Source organism: Botryllus schlosseri, chromosome 1, assembly GCF_051294905.1.
Source record: "Botryllus schlosseri isolate E-star chromosome 1, Bs_hap1, whole genome shotgun sequence".
NCBI classification, from domain to species: domain Eukaryota; kingdom Metazoa; phylum Chordata; class Ascidiacea; order Stolidobranchia; family Styelidae; genus Botryllus; species Botryllus schlosseri.
In genome coordinates, this window is record NC_137236.1 from 30,209,042 (window position 1) to 30,234,094 (window position 25,053).

General features: G+C 40.0%; 1 protein-coding gene across 11 annotated transcripts in view; it reads right to left on the reverse strand.

The window, feature by feature from the left end:
- LOC145434647 (neurobeachin-like protein 1) overlaps positions 1–25,053 on the reverse strand; it is an 87,743-nt gene that overhangs the window by 50,376 nt on the left and 12,314 nt on the right. For 5 of the 11 annotated variants that reach the window (XM_080312004.1, XM_080311993.1, XM_080311987.1 and 2 more), the window contains exons 7-25: positions 23,016–23,086; positions 22,707–22,845; positions 21,065–21,269; positions 20,717–20,807; positions 19,530–19,640; positions 17,829–17,914; positions 16,493–16,591; positions 15,851–15,946; positions 15,202–15,307; positions 14,142–14,293; positions 13,003–13,107; positions 11,409–11,530; positions 10,356–10,485; positions 9,921–10,024; positions 8,861–9,028; positions 8,182–8,280; positions 6,755–6,865; positions 3,127–3,168; positions 984–1,144 (exon numbers count right to left, since the gene is read on the reverse strand). In XM_080312004.1, the coding sequence (XP_080168130.1) occupies positions 984–1,144; positions 3,127–3,168; positions 6,755–6,865; positions 8,182–8,280; positions 8,861–9,028; positions 9,921–10,024; positions 10,356–10,485; positions 11,409–11,530; positions 13,003–13,107; positions 14,142–14,293; positions 15,202–15,307; positions 15,851–15,946; positions 16,493–16,591; positions 17,829–17,914; positions 19,530–19,640; positions 20,717–20,807; positions 21,065–21,269; positions 22,707–22,845; positions 23,016–23,086 (2,198 nt within the window). The remainder of the gene's footprint in view (positions 1–983; positions 1,145–3,126; positions 3,169–6,754; positions 6,866–8,181; positions 8,281–8,860; positions 9,029–9,920; positions 10,025–10,355; positions 10,486–11,408; positions 11,531–13,002; positions 13,108–14,141; positions 14,294–15,201; positions 15,308–15,850; positions 15,947–16,492; positions 16,592–17,828; positions 17,915–19,529; positions 19,641–20,716; positions 20,808–21,064; positions 21,270–22,706; positions 22,846–23,015; positions 23,087–25,053) is intronic. The other 6 variants (XM_080311999.1, XM_080312027.1, XM_080312021.1 and 3 more) reach the window with 6 other exon arrangements.

Consider the following 25,053-nt stretch of genomic DNA (forward strand, 5'->3'; position numbering starts at 1 on the left):
GAGACGATTTCGTTGGGCCCGTGACAGCCTCTCGACCAAATTGCTACTAAGCAGGAAAAAGTCAAGCCGAATTCAGCACAAGGCTGCTGGTGAAAACGCTAACCTTTTTAAGCCAACGTATGAGCGAGCGTGAAGAACATATCAAATTCATCGATTCAACTCGAGGCCTTAGCAAACTGACTTATGGTGATTTATTTTCGTTAGCGGCTACCCGAATGGTAAAAAAAACAGGCCACATTTAGCGGAACCTTACCAAAGTGTAGTGTGGTCCGCATTCGTCATGGTTCAGGCATAGGCCTATCTGAATATGTTTGGCCATAAATTGTTTAGTCAACAAATGGTTGTGCGGTAGAAAACACATTTTTTAGTCACAGGCAACTTATTCACAGGGGGGAATTTTAGCCCAAATATCGGCCAAGGGGTCAACGAGACAAAAAAGGTTGGGAACCACTGGCTAATCCTAATCGTAAGCTAACTGGAACCCAAGCCAAACCTAAACCAAGCTAATACTAGCCCAAGTTTAAACATACCCCAAAGTGACTTCAAGTCAAGCTAACCATTTCGCAAGCTAAGTTTAATAATAACACGTGGCTCAACTAACTCAACCACAAGCTAAATTTAAGCCAAGCATCCTCTGACCCATGCTAATCGTATCAAGAAAACAAGTGAACACTAACCTTAACGCTAATCCAACCTAATCCTAACTCAAGCTGATGCAAACCCTGACCCCTAAGGCTAATCGCAGTGCAAGCGAACCCTGACCCTGAACCAAGCAAACCCCTCCACCTTAACCAAAGGCAGCTCTTGTTCAATTCTAAATTCTCGACAGAGGTTTAGTTCTCTTAGTTCCATTGAAAAAAACTCGAACAGTGCTCCATTAGAAGCACAATATCCAAAGTACTAGGCCATTGAGCACCTCATCAACTCAACGATATCTGTATATTCTTTTTCACAGGACGAACGGCATTTACAAAATGCATTACCTGCTGAATTCAACGCCTTCACTTGCCCCTCCGTTAGCACGTCGTTAAATGCGGCCACAGATCCCAATTGCCCGCGTAGCGACACGGCGCGGCCCCATGTATCGTCTTGCATACCGGCGTCTATAGTCAGGAACTGCTCAACGCTCCTCGATTCGACATTCCTATTATGTTAAATTTTAAAAAAGGTCCATCATTTCGAAAGTATAAAAGACAGAAGCCAGCCAATTCGCAGTTTTCCCACTATTCCTATCAGGACTTTGAAAGGAAAATTGCACAGGCTAGTCGATTTGCCTTATTCCCACAATTTCTTCGATTGGGATTCCCATCACGTTGAATTTCACAGGCCCATAACTATTCGAAGAGACTCCTTGATACAATAATATAATCATGTCGGAAAAAGCCCGAATATTTACGGCTGACACTTGTCAGGGGTAATCTTCAGCAACTAGTAGAGTAGAGTATTCAGAAGACCTAGCTGTGTATCAACAGCTATCCCACTGTTCCTTCGATTAGTCATACATATCACATAGAATTTAAAGAGATCCATCACTTTGAAAATAAACTATCACGGTCAATTTGCTGTCTTCCCGATATGCCTGTCATTGCCAATTTGAAAATTAGAACATTCAAACATAGATCGTCGCATGCAATTTGTAACCAAACTCGAACACGCCATTCAAACATGGATAATCATGCATTCCAATTTGGAATAGCAGACAAGCTCAATGCATGCAATGTTACGACATGACCACAAAAAGCCAGTATTAACTAATGTTTAAGATTGCAAGTGCTTTGTAAAATCTAGACTAGCAGATAGATAACAGCCTTGACTCATGGATGTATATTCTAAGGGTTGTCCTAAATTTGGAAAATCTCAAAAACGATGCGTATCATCGTCTCATTCTATAGATTATTGGTAAAAAACAGCAATGAGCCTGGAATAAGGTCACAGGAAAGTCGTTGAGATTTGCCCCAAAGCATTTGAAAGTAGCTACCCACGAGCGGGCGTGCCAGCGACCATAGAACGGCAACAAGACTAGTAATCACGAAATCACAGCTAATCGGCTATGCTCCAATGATCACGACAGTGGTGGCTTGCTGATTAGTTGTTGAAGGAGTTTGCTAACGGTGGTGATTCTGTAAGCGCATTGTAGGTTGGTTGGCAGATAATGATTTAAGATTAATTCAGGACATGTTGAGCTACTAAATACATAATGATGTTCAAACAACAGCTGCTTCACATAAACTTAAAGCATGACTGGATTATTGTGTAGGAAACCGCAGTAGCCCACATGCCTGTTTTGGCCGAGGGAAAGCACAGAACCTGAGTAGTGCCCACTCGTTGGTAGCTACTTTCAAACGCTTTGCGACAACTCTTAACGACTTTCCTGCGAGCCTATTCCAGGCTCATTGCTGTTTTTTATCAATAATCTATAGAATGAGACATTGATACCCATCATTTGAGATTTTCCGAATTTTGGACAACCCTGATGTATATTTAAGACTCAGCGTACATGAAGTATTGCATTACCAAACAACGTTTTTGTGGTAAGGTATTACTTTGCAGACCAGTGGCTCCTAAACTGCGAGGCGCAAAGCCTTCAGACAGTAATAACACATTCTCGAGGTTGGTGTCTAAATTATCAATTGAGTTGTGCTCAAACAGAAATGATCATTAAAAACTTGAACATGATAGTCAGATGGTATTGCTGAGTGGGTATGCAATGTGTTTTTCAGGCAGACACTAAACTTTTTTCACATTCGCCAGGGGAGGCTTCTGTCAAAAAGTTCCGGTAGCTCTTGTTTCGGCATGTGGGGACATATTTTAAAAACAACTGTCTGCTGCTTAGGTGGATAAATGAACATAACTAAAGTCTTGAGGGCTATACCGATGCCACTGAATCACCAGCGTGATCAGTGTAGCATAAAAACCAGAATTAATGCAAAAAAATCAACATAATCAAAGTCTTCGAACGTATATGGTCCGACAATATCGGGGTCAGAACGAAAACTGATAACGAACGAAACATACCGTGATTCATGAATGCGATTTCAGACTTATTTCAAATCACGGCTTGTGATGTAAATCATAATTAAAAAACAATTGATAAAAATACCAAATCTATGTCTCAACATTGTGTACCTTTGCGGCGACGTATTTGGTGTTAGTAGATTTTTCACCTTGCTAAAGAAACGCACAGCAAATTATACCTACACCTAATAAAAGAAAGTATTGAGTAATCAACAACTAAGCAAATAAGCATGTAACCTTAATGATTTCGGATTCAGATTCAGTTTCGACTCGAATCCAAATGTTGCTATGAATTTAGGATTAGGCCTATGCTAAATCTTGTCAGATTCTTATTTTAACTTGACTTATCACAAATGTCATTTGGTGACAGGACAAATTCATGAATATGAGTCTGCGGGCTTGAAAATCTCTTAATTTTGATTTAGATTGATAAATTCATACCATTGCTATTAGGCTATAATAATTACTAATGCTACAGTTCAGACAAATATCAATCTGAAGAATAATTTGTGAAAAGTTTCCCTGCTCTAATTTCAATTCTAATCTAATATCTGGTTATCCTGAAAACGCTATAGGAGAACTGCATTGTGCGAAAGGGGCCAAGCTTGCTGTACAGACGTTTGCCGTTCTCATGCACTTGTGAGAATGAACTATGGTTTTACATTGACTTAACATGATTTTTGTCTCTTCATCTCTTTCTAATAAGAAATTCAATTCAATTTACAGGTTTTTGCAAATTCAGCAATTCTAATTGTAGTAAAATTTAGAAAACATGGTGTAGATTGGGCTATAAAAATATGTTTTTCAAATTTCACTGAATACGTGATTAAATTTTTAGTTGGCTAAAAAAACGCTGGTTCAATTTCATGAATACTATTCTATTCAAATCCAATTATTTCTAAAGCAATAACTTTGCTTCTACTGGTTGGAATTGAGCCAAATTCGGTTTTCGTCTTCTCTACTCTGACAGCCTAACAATTTTATGGGGCTGGGCTGAAAATTAGAATACTTGCTCATTCATTTTTCGTAAAATAAATCCAAAACTTTCTACTGCAAGAACTCCGCTTCTACTGATTGGAATTGAGCCAAATTTGGTGTGCAGCGTTGTTTTAGTCAACCTAACGATTTGATCGCGTGGTCTAGTGAAAGGTAGATTTCTGTTGAACAGCCCTAGTGTAGTTACAATTTTAATTTATATCTAGGACGATTTTTTTTATGTCAAAAAAAGTCGAAACTTTTTACCAAGTTTACAATTTCGTTTGTATCGTAGATTTTGGACTGTCAGTGAACTTATCATTCGACACTTTACAGCTTGTAGCCTACTTCATAGGCCTACCGTTGTAGACGGCCCATTGTCTGCTCATTGTGAATCATAAACATTCAAACAAAACAAATAGGTTGACATGGTGTTCACCGCATTATCCCAAGTGAAGCAAGACTGCGTGAGCATTGCATGGTTCTTATAACAAGAAGCGCATGATGGAAAATTGTGATGTAGACACCATAGGCGCTGAACTCAGGTATGCTAGGTATGCCGCGCATACCTAGGAATTTTTTTGGGTATGCGGCATACCCAGAATTCGGTTTGGTCTGTTATTGTCTGGTTGGTGAATTGATCGATTTAGAAATAAGCGTTTCGTAGTGTTGCTGAACACGTAAGTAAACCGGCAGCAATACGTTCGGGCGCTTAACAAAACTCCGTCCTTCAGTTACAATTCAGTTGTCCGTATTTTATCAGTGTTGCGCGCGGCCACGGCCAATTAGCCGGAAGCGCGTTTCCAATTTGCGAGAATCGTTTGTACACAATGTAACGCAACGCGATCTCGACGCTGAGATGATTGCGAAATTAGGTCATTGATTACCGCGCGCAATCGTCGCAGGCCTGATTTATCGCGTCTCCGTAAGGTCTAGTTCCGCTGGCTTGATGAATCGCATCTGCAATAGGCCCGGTGCGCACTATACCATCACTGTCCTGCGCACGATAACATCGTTGGCCTACACAATTGCGTCTGCGTGGTTCGAAGTATATCATTGCCGGCCTAACTATCGCGTCTCCGGCCTAGCATGCTTCGGCTTCTATCTATCGGTTGTGATTAAAGATTGACATCACGAAACTTACTGACATCGAATGTCCGCAAAAATGTGTGACTTGTGCGTACATGCGTACTTGATTTCCGCTAATACTTAAACATAACCAATAACCATCAGAAGATGCGAGTCAAGGCTTGAGTTTTGAGAAAGGTTTGAACCACCTGAAATCGATGCGGATTCCGTTATAGAACACACTCCATAACAACTCGGCTATGCGCCTGAATATTTGATCAAACGCGAGTGGTCAGAAGACGCAACGCGAGGCAACAAGACCGAGAACTAGATACTAAAGATGTCAATTTCTACATGCGCGAAATGTTGCGATTGTCATCTCCTGCTGTGAAGGAACATGATATCTTATGCGCCGGCCGGAACTATCGCTTCTTCTGTGATTGTGATGTCAGACTGGCTCAGACATTGAACAATGAACATGGACGGAATTGATTGAAATACATACTGACCGTGAACAGACAGCGGCGTAATTGATTTTGACTAACGCTAATACTAAAACAGAACGATCAGAAAATGTCTTGCAGGCTCTTGATATTGAAACTTTCAACTCCTATGAAATCAAAGTCACTAATGAATAGAGTCCAGAACAGACTTTCTATTTGGGAAAATAATTCCTGCAACCTTATTAGCCGTCGCCGAAGATGCGTATTCGTTTGTTCTCGAGGCGGAGTGATTGAAATCTCCCGATTGTCGGCGCGTGTGTTGGCGAATATGTTGCGGAGATTGCGAGCTCGCTAATTGACAACACAGTCGCACGCGTTGGTAATCTTATGGTAGCGTGATGTGTCGAGTATATTACACAAGGATGCTGATCCGATCGCTGTATTATCGGCATTGGTGCATCGTGCATGTTCTTAATCATAATAAACTGATGCTACCTTGGTAAATTTGAAATGGATTCAATCAATTCAGCAAGCGGCCGGCTGGCTACGCGGCCTGCTTAATCATATCGTAATTTCTTCACCATATACAAGTGCCAGGTGATATTGAACGCTTGCGAGTCGGCTAATTTGCCAATTCTGGCGCACTATGACGTCATCCCTTTGTGACGTCATCGATCTCGCATACCTAGGGAAAATTAGAGTTCAGCGCCTATGGTAGACACCATTGCCAGAATGAAGCAACATGGTGTGTCACCAACACAAACAACTGCTGCTGTTGAACGTTCTTTCTCCATTCTTGGCAAGCTACTTAGCAAGGACAGACACTTTCTACCCGAGAATGTAGGAAAGTATCTTTCGCTGTACTACAACAAATTCTAATCATTTCTACCATAATACGTGATGTAACTATGGAATTCTTCATAAGGCCAAATTTCGTTAAAATCAAGTTTTTTCTGGTAAAAATTTATCAGTTTTTGAGTCAGTTTTTCCAGGCCAAACTACTTCGCAAGGACAGACAGATCCAACCAAAAATGAAGATAAGCAGTACAATTCTAATATTATGTGGGGAAAACACCTAATTTGCATACATTATGTCAAAATTTGGTCAAAATTAAGTTTTTTTAGGTGAAAAAATCGTCATATTTATATCTAATTTAGAAAATATGAATATTTTACAGTAGTATAACTCGGCCCGTACGAGTCTAATACCACAATATCTCTTTCAATTATATGTATATACATATTGTACTTACGCAGCTTCCGACGCGATCCCGCTACGAAAGGCAGAAGGCGAAAAATTCGCAAGTGTCGGGGATAGCGAGCCGGCAATTTGTCGCGGAGACGGAATGTTGAACGAGAAACGGCTGTGAATCATGCAAACGATCAACAAGGATTTTCAGGCATGCCACGTTAGGCCGCGTGTAGTTCATTGGCATGTTGAGACAGTCGAATAACATGCAATGCGGCGCCCGCTGCTTCATAAAACACCGTGGTAGCATAGCAAATCACAGCCGACAATACACGGACAGGTTTTTGGCAGTAATTTCTGCACATTTGGTCGCGTTATCAGTCGGAATCAACGAATACGGTATATAGTAACTTGAATATATTGTCATTAATATATTCAAAACTGAATATCCGATTGAAAAATCCTCGAAATCCAGGCTGAAGCCAGTGGGGTCGAACACAATTTATCAGATCATACTTTGGAACATTTCAAGTAGTAGCCCAAGTTGGTTGCCATCAGCCGTTTCAGTCTATTTTTCTCAATCAGCTCAAACCATGCAAATTATCAAAATTGCGTCCACCGTTAATTAATCAATAGTCAAAATTACCACCTGGGCGACCACCAATACAATTTCAAGGTGTTACGATGTAGAGGTCACAGCCTGCTACATATGAAAAGCCTTACACTGGCAAGTTCAATTGGTCTTTATACTGTCGTGGTGTTGTCCAGTGAAACACAAATGCCGCCATACTGACATGCGATACCAGCAGTACATGTTAAATGTTGTAGTAGCTCTTTCGAGCCAAGCTTAAATCTGCGATTGGTATCAAAATTTGGGATTTTTGAGAAACGACACGGTAATAAACTTGAATATCGCTTTCAGGGCAAGGCTACATTCATTGCGGTATATTTTATGGACTCAAAGACCTTTCGGGGCATATAAAATGTATTTCAGTGAATAAATTATAGACTACATCGAATGTAGTCCCGTTAGCAATCAAAATATATAGGGACACGCTAGGTCGAAAGAGTCAAATATGCATAGCGACCAGCATATATGAACATTGTACACCTTGCTCACCAAGCAGCACCCCCACAACACTGACGCAAATACAAGCACGCATGCAGTATAGCCTACTCGAGATTCCACTGGTCACATCAGGTCACACAAATTGTAAAGACATTTCCCAGTCCGAATTATAGGCCGTGGCATTTTGAAGGCTGATGGGCAGGAGAACAGGGGTACAGGGTTACAGCGGATTCAGTAACGCATAGCAGATAACCATAGACCAAATTCCGAATATTCTACGACACCTTCTACAAGCCAGGCTGGTAATACAGCTTCACACAGCCACAGTAGTATTCAAAATAAACATTTGGCTAGCAAATTCCACTATGACGTCTATCGTCAGAGCGCAAAGCCACCCAGCATTTTTTAAAGGCACCCGTTACCTCTTTAACGGGTCGTAATGCGGCGTGAACGCCTGTTCGATGCTGTCCACGAACTTGTTACTTTTGGCGTGGATAAATTGCTCAAATGAAGCTCTGCGTCTCCAAATTCAAAGAGAAAGCGCTTTTCAAAGCATTGCCGACTCCAGCAGAGAGCGGGATACAATCATATTTTATCAAAAACAATGACATTTAGGGAGGATATCGAATGTCATCTTTTAAATGTATTTTTAGAAACAAAAATGATATTAAAAACAATAATTTGAGATTTTCTTCTTGTCAAAAAGGTATGATTGTTGTGATCTTTATATGTACATTAATAAATAGAAATGACATTTGTTAAACAATATTTTCCGATTTACTGAGATTTTTTTAGTAAAACCTGCAAGATATCTATTGTGATATTATACATGTCCAAACTCCAACGTCTATAAATGATTTTCATAAATAGGCCTAATTGTATTGAAAGCAATATATTTGTATTTTCTTCAACTCAAAAAACTTTTTCACCGGGCAAAAATGCGAGTCTAACTTTCACAAGCCGAAATTTGACTCAAACTCTTTTCGACACAGTACCAGTATATACCTTTAACGAGGATTTTAAACTAATCTGTGGCGAATGGAAAGTGTTACGAAACATTGAATATTATGGCATTTAAAGACTTAATAATTGTAAAAATACCTGGAAGGGGTAACCGGCGAACCATACATGTTGGGAGTGGCGGGGGTGCCCATTTCGCTGCCCGGCGTTCCGGGTATCGGAGTGGACAGCGATATGTTGGACGAGCTTGTCCTCAATCCGGCCGATCCGATATGGCAATTTGTGAAGGTCTCGCCGAGATTCGGGCATCTGAAAGGTTTATTCGACGCATATAAGTAAGTGTTAACGCTGAAATACCTTGCTCGAGTTTAAAAGTAAGAAATCAGAGGCCACAAGAGACCTTGAGCAGGGTATATAAGTATTCGAAAAGTTGAAGAAAGATAAAAAATTTGGCCGTATTTGAACAGATTGGAATTTACAATTCCCTCTAAACTCGACTCGAACATGATCAGTCTGATAATTTCCAGGAAAGAATTACCAAGATATATCCACAGCATATCCGGTGATAAGCATAGATTTAGACTTGCAAAAGAAAGATTTTCGCCTGATTTGGAAGGTTCTGGAATTATTGCAAAGCATCCAAAAGTTTTATTATCAAATTTTACCGGCTACTACATCAAATTTGTTCAAGAGATGTTATTGGGGTAGAGAATATCGGATTTAAAAAATATATCATTTACAATGGGACAACTCAAGCATTTCACAAAGCTCAAGTCAGGGTTGTAACCAAGAAACAAGGTTCCGTGTCACAAGTCAATCTCACTTTTATGCTTTTGACTCGAGTCAAAGTCAGCGAGCAGAGGGTCAAGTCATCATGTTGACTGCTCAGTTTCCAGTTAAAGTCTCGTTAAAAACACTTTTCCTAACTCTGTTTGGTGACATCGAATGGTTCGCATTAATAATATATTAATTTCCATCCCTTGTAGCAGTTGCTGGTCGCATTTCAAGTACCAGTACCAATAGACGAAATCCCAACAGTGTGGTTACTTTACTATTGTTCGAAATTACAATGAAATGTCGGCCTTTGCCGTTTGAGTCTCGAGTCATGTGACTTGGTTCGAGTCATTCGAGTCCAAGTCGAGTCAATACTCAACGGTATTGAACATGATGCTTCCCGTTTTTAAATAGTATTATCACCCACCTGAGCGTAGTGTTAAGCACCATTCTGCCGTCAACGTAAACTTGCAATGTACCGGTGGAGCCAAACGGACGTTTCGCCGGATGGTGTACGATATCCAGACAGTGCTGAGAAACAGACACCAAACAGGATACGTTACAATACACTATTGGTTAGAAGTAGTTCAAGTTTTACAAAAAAATTGAAATGGTAATTGCACATCTGTTTCCAGTATGGGAGATTCATTCTTCGATATATAACAGCTCTCAAGATTTCTTACGGATCGTGACTTTGTCACAAAAATTTTCAATCACGCCGAATTATTTTGACATCACTTGTGGCTGTAGCCAGTATTTACATGGATTCGGTCACTTCACAGAATGAATTCAATGAATTTTTGTTGACTTGGGTTTAGGTTCGACATGTATAGGTATTTGTAACTATTTCTTTATTAATCACCCATTTATTATCGTTGATTGGTTCCTGCAGTTTCACAGTCAAATAATTCTTTTTGTTGCATACGGCGATGACGAGTTCGCATTCGAGAGTGAAAAACGCTTCCATCCCGGTGCCGTTTTGCGAGAAAAAGCTGAAACAAAGTCTCGACTGTAAAACTACTCAAAAACATAGGATCTGCCAAATTATTCTATGACTCTTGCATAAGAATACACTCTTGAAAGGTAAAGAACTCGTCATGAGTAATCGTCAGCAACTAGTAGAGAATTGGAAAGAACATTTTATATATTGTACTCGCGTATAAAGAAGGTACTCTTTGTTGTCCTTATGTATCTCTGAAAGAGACATACCCGGGAACTAAGAGATTTTCTGTATTTCAATGTCTCACGACATATAATAATCAAACACATAGTACCTTACACAATTGAATAAAAGGAGCGAGATTTGAAATCATCTCAAAAGATGACGGGCCACAACTAATCTAGAATGTAAGAGTTGGAAAGAATCTTCAAGTATTCCCAAAGAGACGGTAACTAACATACCATATAAAATTCTCGGGTCCATGGAGGCACGAGCATGAGACATAACAGCGTGCGACACTCGAGCATGTTGGTTAAAGTTAAGGTTGGGTTAGGATTAAGTTGAATAAGGAATCTTAAACATTTTAGAGCTTGACTTTTCTAGTGTTTTAGAGGTGGCACCCTCAAATTGCCTAATTCAAAATAAAAAAACGTCATCATTTAAGCCCAACCTCTACTTAATGCCTGAAAAGCTACCAAAAAAAAGTTTAAAAACCCCTTGGCGAGAATTTGAGTTTCCGTTAGGGTAACAGTTTATTTTGGGGGTGAGTAAGGTTAGGGTTAGTGTTAGTATAGTGTTGATAAAGTCAAATGCTCAAGTGAGCATCCTCAATGGTTATTTTTCACCGAGACGCATGCTCCACTGTCGCTTTTGATTATATCATATGCTCAAAAGTCAGGCAACCAATTCTCACTCAAACAGATGACAAAATCTCCGCACACTTCTTAGTAACTTCAGACATGTGGCCCGCCGTACCTGTACAGCTGTCTCCTGCATTTGCTCCTGCGCTTCGAGTGGCGATGATGATTGAGACAGAGCCAGGCATGGAAAGAGAAGCCCGAACCGCCCCATTTCCTGATTCCCGGCACGGTAATGCCCTGAATCGACGGTAAAGCCGTCAACAGATGAATATATGATAGAAAAATAAGTAGGTTGTTTTAAGCCACCTAACAATTCCATCGAATACTGTAAACCGGGGTAACTTTGGACAATTTTCAACAATTCCACTTTGTATCTTGGAAATGCTAGGGTGTAGGGGAGGCAAGTTTTGTGTTTTTCTTGGGTCATGGAGCAAAGATTAGAATTACCTAATCCAAAATCTTCATGGTCATAAATAAGTACCTTATTTTCGTAAATTATCCGTGTCCAAAGTTACCCCTGCATGTGGGGTAACTTTGGACAATGTAGTTTTTGTATGCCTTTACACTCTATTGTTTATGAAACCTCGTAAATGAGGCTTATTTGGTAAGAGTTGATGAGAGCAGTGGCTAAAACTGAAACAAAATAGTTTATGTCTGGCCTATTGCATGATTTTTTACCTAATCCACCCCCCCCCCAAAAAAAAAAAAAAATAGGTAGTTTATGAAGGGTAATGCCCCCTTATTCACCCCTTATCTCAATTTTCCCTCATGCCTTCACCAATTAGGACTTATAAATAACATATGGTGATGAGGGGTATCCCACTGGCAGTGTCAGCAATCGACAGCAAACATAAAGCATGTTACCGTGAATTATTGCCGATTTCAAATATGTTACTGTTCTTTAAAAGAAACACTTTCCCTTTCTTATGTCCTCTGATGGATATATTTGTCATAATTTACGATATCCCATATTCAGCAGGCACATTTTTAGGAGTATGTGATAAGTTTTTGAAGTAGCTCACTCCCAATTACAATCTCTCAGCTCATTGCCTACCCATTTTTCATATTTTGGCAAACTCTTAATTTGTTGACCTTCTCATTCCATTTTAAAAAGCCATCAAGCCGGTCATAATGACTATAGTTGACGATACACTTCGACACAGATGAAGCAGCCACTTTCCAGAGCTCTCAATATCACGTTTTCCACTGTCCAAAGTTACCCCGTTCTGATAAAATTTGACGGGGCAACTTTGGACATCACATTTTCTTGTATTGATCTAAGGGTGAGCCCACTGAGATTTTTGCCATGGATTAAGACTAGTTAGAGGTATCTGCTGCCAAGTTTTGAATCTATGAATCACATGCTATCTATGTTTGGTTGTAAGAAGTTTGATGGCCATCAATTTTGATGAAATTGACCCCCGCCATTAATTTATCAATGTTGGGTCAAGTTTAACTGGTAGTGAAATGAATCCATCTTTTATTGAGACTACTTGTGGTACTCTTGCCTCATGAAAAAGAATTGGACATCCAGCGGCAACCCTTTTCCATCAATAACCATTTAAATCTTTTACTGCTTAGTGTCCAAAGTTACCCTTAAGTCCAAAGTTACCCCGGTTTACGGTAGCCATTAAAATTTGACTGAAACAATTATTTTCGAACAACCCTAGTAGGCTACCCTATACTGATACACAAAACTGAAATCTTACCGACGTGGAATCCTGTAGGTCAAAGAAATGCGACGATTTCCTCTCCGCGTTATCTTTACGCGCCATCGCAGACAGACTGTGCAACATCCGGCCGAAGTACGGATTCTGAATAAACGAGGAATTAGTCAAGTTTCCCGTCGGCTAAATGATAAAAAAATCAATATCCAGACACAATATTCGATATTTTACATCAAGTTTAATACCGATGCAATCTGGAAATATTGCACATCGCTATAGATAGCTGCTGCACAAAATCAACTGTGAATTAACAGCGCACTACAAGAACAAAACCACAAAACCATTATGGTATTACATAATTTTCACAAAGCGAAAATATTATAATGCATATTTGTTGAAAATCAGTGCGACTCATGTTGTTCCCACCCAGATATCACTTCAGAAACGCTGGGCTTCATATTGGCGCCATCGTATTATTCAGTCGAAACTTAAACAGCGTGATACCAATTTCTTAACTATAAATGAGTCTATAAGTATCTGAGATAGAATCGGCATTTGAGAATGTCGAGGATTTGCTCTCTAACCCAGCGTAGTAATGACTCAAGTCCGACTCGAGGCACGATTATTTGGTGACTCGACTTGACTCGAGTCATTTTTTCGAATTTTTGCATTGACTCGACTTGTACTCGAGGGATTATACATGACTGGAACCAAGTCATGTGACTCGAGACTCGGACCGCCAAGACAGAAATTTCATTGAAACTTTGAAGAATAGTAAAGTCACCACATTATCGGTATTTCGTCCAGTAGTCCTGATACTTGGAAAATAGGACCAGAAACTGTTGAGACTGGGGAAAATTACGATATTATGAATGCGAGCCATTCTATATCACTCGAGCAGAGTTTAAAAGCAGATTGAACTCAATGACTTGGACTCGGACTCGAGTCACAACACTATGACTCGGGACTCGACCCTCTACTCGCTGACTTGGACTCGGACTTGACTCGGTGGTGAATTGAAAATGACTCGACTTGACTCGAGTCAAAACTATAAAAGTGAGATTGACTTGCGACTCGGAACCTCGCGACTTGGTCACAACCCTGACAGCGTCTGAATAAACCATTTATTGACTGTAAGTTTACTCAATACTTAATTATAATTAATATCCAACAATTCTCACCAGGTGCTTGTGCTGGTTCGAGTCCTGCCTCAAGAGCTCGATGAAGGCGGCGGTCTGCCTGGGCAGCATGGAGTAGGTGCCCAGCGTTTGCACGAGGTCCAGTAAATGAAGAACGGTTTGCCGGTGAAGGTTTGGGTGTGAGACCAGAATCGCTGAAAAAAATCAGTTTTTAACGATAGAAAATAATGACACAAATTTCGTTGCTGCTTCAAAAGGTTAATAAGGCATTCACAAAACACGGCGCAATTAAAAACGTCAGTTGAGCATGTAACATTTGAGCATCAGCACAGATGTCAATTGCAACCCGTAGAACACTATTAGCATAAAAAATTATTAGGAACTTGAAATTTTTTCAAGTTTCACAAAAAACAAACATGAAATACGTTGGATTGCTTGATTGGATCGATTGGATTGCTTAGAAACAGCTGCGAAAACAAACTTTGGGTCAATTCCAGTTATAAAAGCAAAATTATTTAAGTCAAAATTTTAGATTTAAAAAAAAAGGTAAAAAGGCGGAAAATTTCATTATTTATTTACATGTCTCGTTATTTATGACATTATAGTCACCAATTTCCAGTTATGCGCCAAAGAATGGTTGTGGCAGATTGTGGCTCAATGATAATAATCACTATGTTGTGAGTGTTACGTCGACTTTTTCCTATAATACAAGTTACCTCTTTCAGTGTAATTGGTGTCAAATCAATTTCAAATATATGTCAACAAAAGGAGTCAGTGTACCGTCTAAAAATAGTACATTGAACGTTCTCTTATTCGAAATTCCATCCCGGTGACATCACATTTTGTGATACGATTGTTGATATACAATGTTCTTCCCAATTCTCTACTAGTTGCTGACGATTACCCCTGACGAGTGTGCGAAAATATTCGGGTTCATTTCAATATGAATATACAATTCAATTGTATATTGAAGCTCTGTGCCTCCGGGAAGCTCTTCAAATATACGGCAACAGCTCTCGATTGCCAGCAATTATTCACATTAAGACATGTAAATAAGCATTACTTCTCAATGTATAGTAAAATTAAACTATTATATACATACCTAACACTTTGGTCACGACCCTGCAAAGGCACGCGATAATCTTATTGTCATTGCATGAAGTGAAGATACGTTTCAGAACGCCGGCCAGCCAGATTTGCTGTTCCACCTGCACGAAAGAAAAAATTGAAATCGCTAATCAATTGACACAGAACAAATATGAGCATGTTGATCACAAATGAAATTCATTGCAAGCCGAATTTACTTTACGGGCCACGATTTCATGATAGATTGTTCAAAGATATGACAGAGAGAGGAGAGGGAAGAATTAATTTGAATTGGACCGAGATAGAGCCTACATCAGGGTTGCAATGACTCAAGTCACGATTTTTTGGTTACTCGACTTGACTCGAGTCGTTTTTTCAAATGCGTAAAATGACTCAACTTGTAGCCCACCCGAGTCATTGTGCATGACTCGAACCAAGTCATAATTATTAAAGTAGAATTGACTTGTGACTCGGAGCCTTGCGAGTCGGTTGGTTACAACCCTGGCCTATAAAGTTTTGCTCAAAAACAGGTTCAGATCAAGTAGTCCAAAAACAAACATTTTTGTAAGTAAGTACGGTAGGCAAAACCTAGTGAAGTAATCCAAAAAAGGCAGAAATGCTCTGCTACTGAACACCTCTGACGATCATAACCAACAGACACTGACCTGTTTGATATCGGGCAGCCATTGCAGGAGCATTAGCACCACGAAAATATTCTTGATCGGCTGAGGATGCTTTAGCAAGACGCGACATTCGACAGCCTACAACGCAGACACAAAAACACGTCTTCGATAAAGAGAGAGTCGTAATAATGATGCGTTGATGCAAGAAATTCAATTCCGAAACGGAATTATTTGAATATTAGAAATATCTAACTGCTCGAGTGTCACGAAATTCATAAAAACTGCGTGATTGTTAAGGTTATTATCATCAATAACCTGTGATTTAAAACTAGCCAAAGAACACCACTATTGACCAGGCCCAGGCCAGAAGATCTTAATGATAGACGATACGGAATTGAATATTGTTCAGTATATTCATATTAACATGTAATTTAATCGTATATATTCTGTGCCTCCACAGAGCGTTTCAATATGAAAATACTATCCAATTGTATATTGAAGTTCTGTACCTCCAAGAAGCTAATCAATATATACCAGTGAAAGCATAGGAAGCCATCATTCTTGCAATCCTAGCCTATTCCTCAAAATGATCGTACAACACAACATGTCAAATTTCTATGACAAATAACCCAAAAAATCATGAGTAGACGCATGCGGCGGGAACACAAAACGAAACGCACTAACCATGTTCAAGAACGAGGTAAATATCCGGTTTGTCGGAATGCTCAGCAAACGTACGCGTTCAAACAAGCAAACGTAACCCAGGCTCTCTTGAAAGTGGTCCTGCCAAAACCGCATGCCGACGTGCAAATGAAATGAGCCACAACACAAGGACGAGGCGCGCATGCATGAATAAACGGAACGGCATGAAATTCAAATGATGCTGCACGCAAATGAAATTGGAGGCAGTAAACAAGACGCTTTGCAGAGTAGAGTCTAGAGCAGTGGTTCCCAAACTGCGGCCCACAAGACAATTCGTTTGAGCCGGAAAGCCCCAGGGTTGTAATGTAATGATGACTCGACTCGCGATTTTTTTGGTGACTCGAATTGACTCGAGTCATTTTTTCACATCCGTAAAATGACTCGACTCGAGTCAATTTTTGTATTGACTTGACTTGGACTTATGTCATTATTGTGCATGACTCGAACCAAGTCATACGACTCAAGACTAGGACGGCCAAGACGGACATTACATTGTAACTTCGAAGAATACTAAAGTCCCCACATTATTGGTATTTCGTCTATCAGTCCTGATACTTGGAAAATAGGGCCAGAAACTGTTAAGACTGAGGAAAATTACTATATTATGAAGGTGAGCTATTCCATATCACTTGAGCATAGTTGAAAAAGCGGATTGAACTTAGAACTGAACAGTGAACCCAATGACTTGGACTCGGACTCGAGTCAAAACACTATGACTGGACTCGACCCTCTACTAGCTGACTTGGACTTGGAGTTGGGTAAGGGACCTTGAGTCACTTAAAAATCTTGCCAAGTGACTGCTTGGGAGCCACTGGTCTACAATGGCGATCCAGTACTAGTCATCTGTTGACATGTCTTGCAGAGATAAGCGAATTCATTTTGGTATTCCAAACCACCAAAAAATTACAGATTGATAAAAACTACACGGTGCAAAAAGAGGTTCTAAATCTGGAAATCCAAAATTTCAAACAAAAACAACGTGTCTCGATTTCCCGAGTGATCAACAAAAAAAAAAAAAAAAATCCGAAGAATTGAGAATTTCTCGAAACCGCATGTCCGAATTCTGCTAATCATTAACGAAAACTTAAAATCAGAAAATTAAAAATCATCAAAAATCATAAGGCAAAATTCAATCGAGTGTAACAAAAATCTTCAAATTATAAATCTCTCAAAACTTTTATTAAATTGATACTGTATTTTGTAATTTGATAATAACACAAAGATTCAGCATCCCAATCAAAACCCGCGGTCGTCTCTGATATACAGTTTTGAAATTCAAAACAATGTAAACAATGGCAAAGGAACAAGGCAACCTTACCTTGGCGCTCATCGAGCCAGCGACTAGCGCCGTCACAATATCCACGAAATTGGTGCAGAATTCCTCAGACTCTTCAGAGGGTGTTTCTGACAACAACAAAAAACTTTGTAATGTTGAACGTTCTTTCTCCATTTCTTAGCAAGGACAGACACAGCACTTTCTACCCGAGAATGTATGAAAGCATCTTTCGTTGTTGGGCCTACTACAACAAATTTTAATTATTTCTACCATGATGCGTGATGTAACAACTGGAATTCTTCATAGGTCCAGATTTCGTTAAAATAAAGTTTTTTCATGTATAAGTTTGTCAGTTTTTGAGTCCAAAATATTTTTTTGAGGCCTTACTACCGTAATTTTCCATGTATAATGCGCAAAATTTTACCAATTTTTTGCCCTAAAATAGGGGGTGCGTATTATACATAGGTACAGCAAGCCTTGAAAATAATTCCCCTCGATCAAAATCTTGAAACAACACCTTTCTTCATGTTTTTTTAAATCGCGCATCACCTCTAGCCATTGGGCCCCGTAATTCGTATTATAGATTATAAGAGCCGCCAAATAGAGAAGCGTGTTGCCAATTAACGAAAAGCGTGTTTCCAATTAACGAGAGTGGTCTGCACAGCACGCGATCTCTTGCTGAGTTGGTTTGCCGTTTGTACCCGAGCGAAATTAGGTCGCTGATTGCTACAAGCGTGCGCAGCAATCCTTGCTGATTCATTGCCTTAACAATCGCATACACAAGAGGCCATGTGCGTAAGATATAATCGCTTGCGTAATCAGTCGCATCTCCAACAGCGCTGCTGCGCCCGACATAATCGTTGGCCTGAGCAATCGCATCTGTAATTGTAATAAAACTCGTGCGCAAGATGTCGTGTGTCGCTAGCCTGAACTATCGCGTCGCCGACCTCGCATGCTTTGGCCACTATCTATTCTCGTTTAGAGACAATGCCGTTAATTGTATTATGATTAGCGATCGTTATGTCCTGATTGTGCGACAGTGGCATCGCAAAACAGAACAATATCGAATACTAAACCGCAACTATTCATGTGCTGCGAATGCCAGGTGCTTACTATACATGGGCAGAGGCTTTTTCCCAGAATTTACACGCCATTTAAAGGAGGCGTATTATACATGGGGGCGCACTATATTCGAAAAATTACGGTACTTCGTGAGGACAGACAGTTTCGAGTTTCAACCAGAAATGAAGATAAGTAGGGCAATTCTAACATTATGTGTGAAAACACCTAATTCACGTGCACAAGGGCAAAATTTTGTCTACAATAAATTTTTTGAGGTAAAAATTTTCAAAATTTTGATTGTTAGGTCAAATCTTCCGTTTTTAGGTCAAAAATAAATCGCCACACTTTATTACATATTACAATCTAGAGAAGTGCCCATTGAATGTTGGTCAAACTCTATAGCGAGATTGAACTCAAACCAGATCTGATGCAAAGCACCAAATATTTTTCAGAACTATATTCCGAGAGCTTCTTCGAGGATCAGAACATTCATAACGTTGAATAGTGTATTGATATTGAAATGAGCCCGAATGTTCTTTCCAATTCTCTACTAGTTGCTGACGATTACCCCTGAAGAGTGTAAGCCAAATACATTTTTTGGTTCTTTTCATTACCAATATACCACTCAACTATATACGAGCATACTCGTTATTCAAGAGAGAAAAACAGTCTGTTACAAACCTGGACAATAGTTGACCAGAACGTTTTTCAGCTGATCGAAGCATCCCTGCTGTAGCAACATCATCTGCAACGCCGGCCGGTCCAAGGTGTTTAAAAACTCCGGTATAAACCCTTCGAAAGCAAAAAAACATGATCAGAGTCGCAGTTCCATAAATACATATAAAATCTTGCGCTGGGCACAAGGATTGAGTAGTCAAGTTGCTGATTGTAATGATTTAGTTAGGTAATAAGAGTCAAAATAAGTACAAATACAACAAAATATCATGATCATCAATTACATCTTATTTAGAACCAGGGTTGTAACCAAGTCACAAGGCTCCGAGTCACAAGTCAATCTCGCTTATATAGTTCTGACTCGAGTCAAGTCGAGTCATTTCCAATTCAACACCGAGTCCAAGTCATCGAGCAGAGGTTCGAGTCCGAGTCATGGTATTATGACTCGAGTCCGAGTCCAAGTCATTGTGTTGACTGCTCAGTTTCCAGTTAAAGTCCTGTTAAACCTACTTTATATAACTCTGTTAGGTGATATCGAACGGTTCCCATTTATAATATATTATTTGTTAATTTTTAGGAGTTTCTGGTCGCAGTTTCAAGTACCAGTACCAGTAGACGAAATCTCAATAGGGTGGTTACTTTACTATTGCTCGAAATTACAATGAAATGTCGGTCTTGGCCGTCTGAGTCCCGAGTCATATGCCTTGGTTTGAGTCATGCGTAATGACTCGAGTCCAAGTCGAGTCAACACAGAGATTGACTCGAGTCGAGTCGAGTCATATCCGTATTTTGAGAAAATCGTGACTCGACTTTCAGCATTTCAAAATACCTCTACCGAAATCTCAAATCGCGGGGTCGCATAATATGACCTCGGACCAGGTGTTGGTGACCCCTGATATAAAGCATGTAGATGAGGGTTGGTGTGTTCGTAGGAACTACCGTTTATTGCAGCTTCATTATAACATCGGTATTGTAACATAGGTATGGTAAACAGATAGAAAAATATCGAAAAGGTCGTGTAACTAATATTATTTTCATTCTGATTGTTAAAATTTGAATTCATCCTCACCATACATAACACCATAATGAATCGTACTTCAATACTCAACTAAACTCGAAATCGGACCAATCAGATTCTCGATTCTGCCCTGGTAATGACACGCCAACTGGAAATTAGCGCTAAATATACTTACTGATCATTTGCAATTGCATATCTGGATTTCCGCTGGATCTGGTTAGCAGCGAAAAGTATTTGTTCAAAACTTCAGTCACCGACACTTGGCGCTGTGGAATGGATAAGGTCCAACTCATAAAATCATTCGGACAAGAAAGTTTTTTGGGTGGTCGCGTACTGTTGGTGGCTATTTTCAGATGGAAAGATGTATTTTCATGACTAACGTAAAACAAATAAAGACATCACAAATTGGTACAATCGTCTAAAACAGTGGTTCTCAATCTTTTTGTCTTCGCGGACCCCAAGTCACGTGCCCCGCTACCAAGCTCGATTATGTGAATTGCGTTAAAAACCAGCAAAAACACACCTGGTCCGGACCGGCACCGTGGAGCACGTGTACCATCTTGATAACTAGTCGCAAAACGATCCGGGCGCCATCTGCGTCTTTGCTTTGGCTGATTTTCCTAGTCGACCCGTCCATGGACACTTCAATTTTCGGCACGAGGGCCCCGTTACTTGTGGCCGACGCCGGGCCGCCGGATTCGTCCAGGCCCATGTACCGGGACAGGAAACTGGCAAGACATAGTCTCGGTCAAACAAATCGCTATTTTTATCATGCTAGATCAGGGGTGGACAACCTTTTTTTATTCTCGGCCGCATTTCAATGGTACTTATGTTAGCTACGGTCGCATTCCAGGACACAGCCGAAATGAAATAACTGACGCCAAATACCCATGTTAATCTGTCTTTGCCCATTTCCGATGAGCTCTGGACTAAACTACCTTTTCATATCGGCTTACTGCCCATGCGTAGAGCTGATGGAGGGGGTTCAGGGCAAGTTATAAATTAGAATACATTACTATTCATGTCATTAGTTGCATGTGTTATCTCCCTTGACCTCCGGTCAGGATTGCCGGTATAGTGGAAAGGTGTGGGAATCGCCCAAAAGTATCAGAAACAAATTTCACACGATTCCGCATAGGTACCGTGATTTTCCATGTATAAACCGCAAAATTTTCACGATTTTTTGCCCTAAAATCGGGGGGTGCGTATTATACATGGAAACAACACGCTTGAAAAAATCTCCCTCGATAAAAAACTTGAAATCACACCTTTCTTCATATTTGTTTCCAATTGCGCATCACTTTCAGCAATAGTGCCCGGTAATTCGTATTATCAGTGTAACGCGCTACCAATTAGCAAAAAGCGTGTTGCCAATTCACGAGAGTCGTCTGCACAGCACGCAATCTCCTACCAAGTTGGTTTGCCGTTTGCACACGAGCGAAATTAGGTCATTCATTGATTGCTGAACGCGCGCGCGGCAATACTCGCTACTTCATCGACAGGCACCAGTCGCACCTACAACAGACGTGGTGTGCACGACATAATTGTTGGCATGAGCAATCGCATCTGACCTCGTGCGCAAGATGTCGCGTCGCCGGCCTCGCAGGCATTGGCTGCTATCTACTGTCGTATAGAGGCAATACCGATACTTGCATAATGATTAGCAATCGCATCTGTAAAAGGCCTCGTGCGCAAGACGTCGTGTCGCTGGCCCGAACTGCGTCACCAGCCTCGCAGGCTTTGGCTGCTCTCTACTATCGTTTAGAGACAAAGCCGTTAATTCCATAATGATTAGCGTTGGTTATGTCATGATTGTTTAACAGTGACATCGCAAAACAGAACATCATCGTGTACTAAAGCACAGCTATCCATGTACTGCGAATGCAGGGTGCGTACTATACATGGGGGCAGGCTTTTTCCCAGAATTTGCATGCCATTTTAAGGGTGCGTATTATACATGGGGGCGTACTATACTTGGACAATTACGGTACTTCTTTCCAATCCAAAATTCGATTCAATTTGCAGTTTTTTTGCAAATTCACCAATTCCAAGTTTAATTTAATTTGGAAAAAACTGTATAGCTAATTATAATTCTAACCCATTAAAATTTTTTTTAGTATTATATCCTTATAAACGTTTCCAAACGCAATTATAAAGATCGTTACTTGAGCAAGATATCCAACGTCGTGGTGGAAGACGACAGCAAGGCGTTTCTCTGCGACCCGCACAGCAACGCGCCGAACATATGCAAGAAATGACGCTGCAAGTCCTCGCTCAACGATCTGTCGTGAGTTTGAAGAGTCCCTGCAACAAAAAGGAATAGCGATCAACAGATTACCAAACCAAATACAATGCTGCAGTTATTTAAAATGTCTACCAGCTGTTGACGATTACCCCTGTCGAGTGTCTGCCGGGTTTATTTCATATGATGATATTATTCAATTGTACACTCAAGAACAATTAAAATATCTTACCATAGAAAAAAGGTATGATGTCCACGTTCAGTAACGGTGTCACGCTTTGGGCGTCCAAGTTCATTTCGGCACTAGAAAGCAAAAAACATACGACTCAGTGACCCTTAAAGCTGACTACTGAGAATTTACAATGTTATGTCAACATATGAATCTCTATTTGAATACAAAATGGACAATGGCACACGGTCAAATAGCAATCCTCATGTAGACTAATAAAAGTGTGTCATATAGTCTCTTGCCCATACAAAGCTTTTATATGGTGTACAATTGAATAACATACCGTATTCATATTGAAATAAACCAGAAAACGTTTGGTTGATACTCGTCAGGGGTAATCTACTACTTGCTGACTGTTACCCTGACCAGTGTCAACCAAAAATTTTCGGATATATGGCAATAAGAATATATCATCCAATTGTGTATAGACGTTATGCACCTGTGAGAGTTAATTTAACACAAGATACTGATATATTATTCAAAAGTGTGTTGCCTTGATAGAGTTCAAAGCATTAGGCAATCTAAGCTTATCACCATTTAAAAAACAAATGAGGGATGAAATTTGGTACTGATTTGCGTCTGTTCAAGGCGGAGAATATACACGGGCATAAGTGGTCAAAGTGCTGTAGTCATTGGGGTTGTCCGAAAATGATACACATCAATGTCTCATTCCATAGATTATTGATAAAAACATTAATGACCAGTGACCACGCACTAAGCTCACAGGAAAGTCGCTAAGATTCGCGTGAAGCGTTTTGAGAATAGCTGCGGAACAGTGGACGTGCCAGCGACCATAGAACGGTGAGAAGACTAGTAATCACGAAATCACGGCTTGATTAGATAATCGGTTATGCTTCAATGATCACGACAGTGGCGGCTTGCTTGATAATTGTTCAAGGAGTCTGCTAATGGCAGTGATTCTGTAAGAGCATTGTAGGTTGGTTGGCAGTTAATGATTTAAGATTAATTCGAGAGGTGTTGAGTTACGAAATACACAATGAACAAACAGCAGCTTCTTTCCAAAAACTTTTAAACCATGACTGGCTTATTGTGAATGAAACTGCTGTAGCCGACATGTCTTGTTTTCATAGATTGAAAGCAGGGAAACACATGGAGAAATATTGCAGTGATGCTTATAGAAGTGGCCAACGAGCTCATTATTTCAGAAGGGATGCACCATCTTTGAATGCAAATACAAAGATTATCAATGACACTACTTCGTTTGATCTTATTAGGCTTCAGTTGTGGTATGTAATTGAAGTCATGAATGCTCAAAGGATTGGCTGAATCAGCCGATTATGCTGTGCACTTATCGGATTCTTACAGCTAAACGAATTCTCCCATAAGTGCTGTCACTATGGTAAAACTACTTCCCACATCACAAAACGATAAGTCTATAAAAAATATGTGGTTTTGCTCAAGAACTCTGAAGTAGAAGTGGGATTCGTGTAAAACATAAGCAGAGTACAAAACCTACTTTAGTAGTCGGAATAAATAGGAGCACTTCGTCACTAAACACCTCAGTGCCTGGGTGACAGATGACACCATGACCAGTATTTCTGTCATCTGAGGATTAGAGCATATCATGTCGTAGGTAAGGTATTTCATACCAATGATACACTACTTCATATGTGAGTATGTTAGCATCTCAAATCTCAGTCGTTGGCATTCGCTTTGATGTATACAGCAATGTCATCAAAGTTACTACAGACTGTTATTCAACCACAAAGGCAATGTAACATTGTACAATCAAAGATGTCCACAAACCGTTATATCATCAGACACAAGCATATAAAACTCATACACTCCGTGTACTAAACAAATACTACCATAAGGAATGTTACTCTTGCAAATGGAAGACTGGTCAATGAATTCAGTGGAAGCCATCAAAGGCAAATAATTTTGACACAAATCTTCCTGTTGGAAATAACTAAAACAAACATTGCATATGCCTGTATCGTTCCACTACATAAAGTATGTTGTAGTATTGATATGAGGATTCGATGAACCTGTACTGGGACTTTTCGGAAAGTATTCAGAA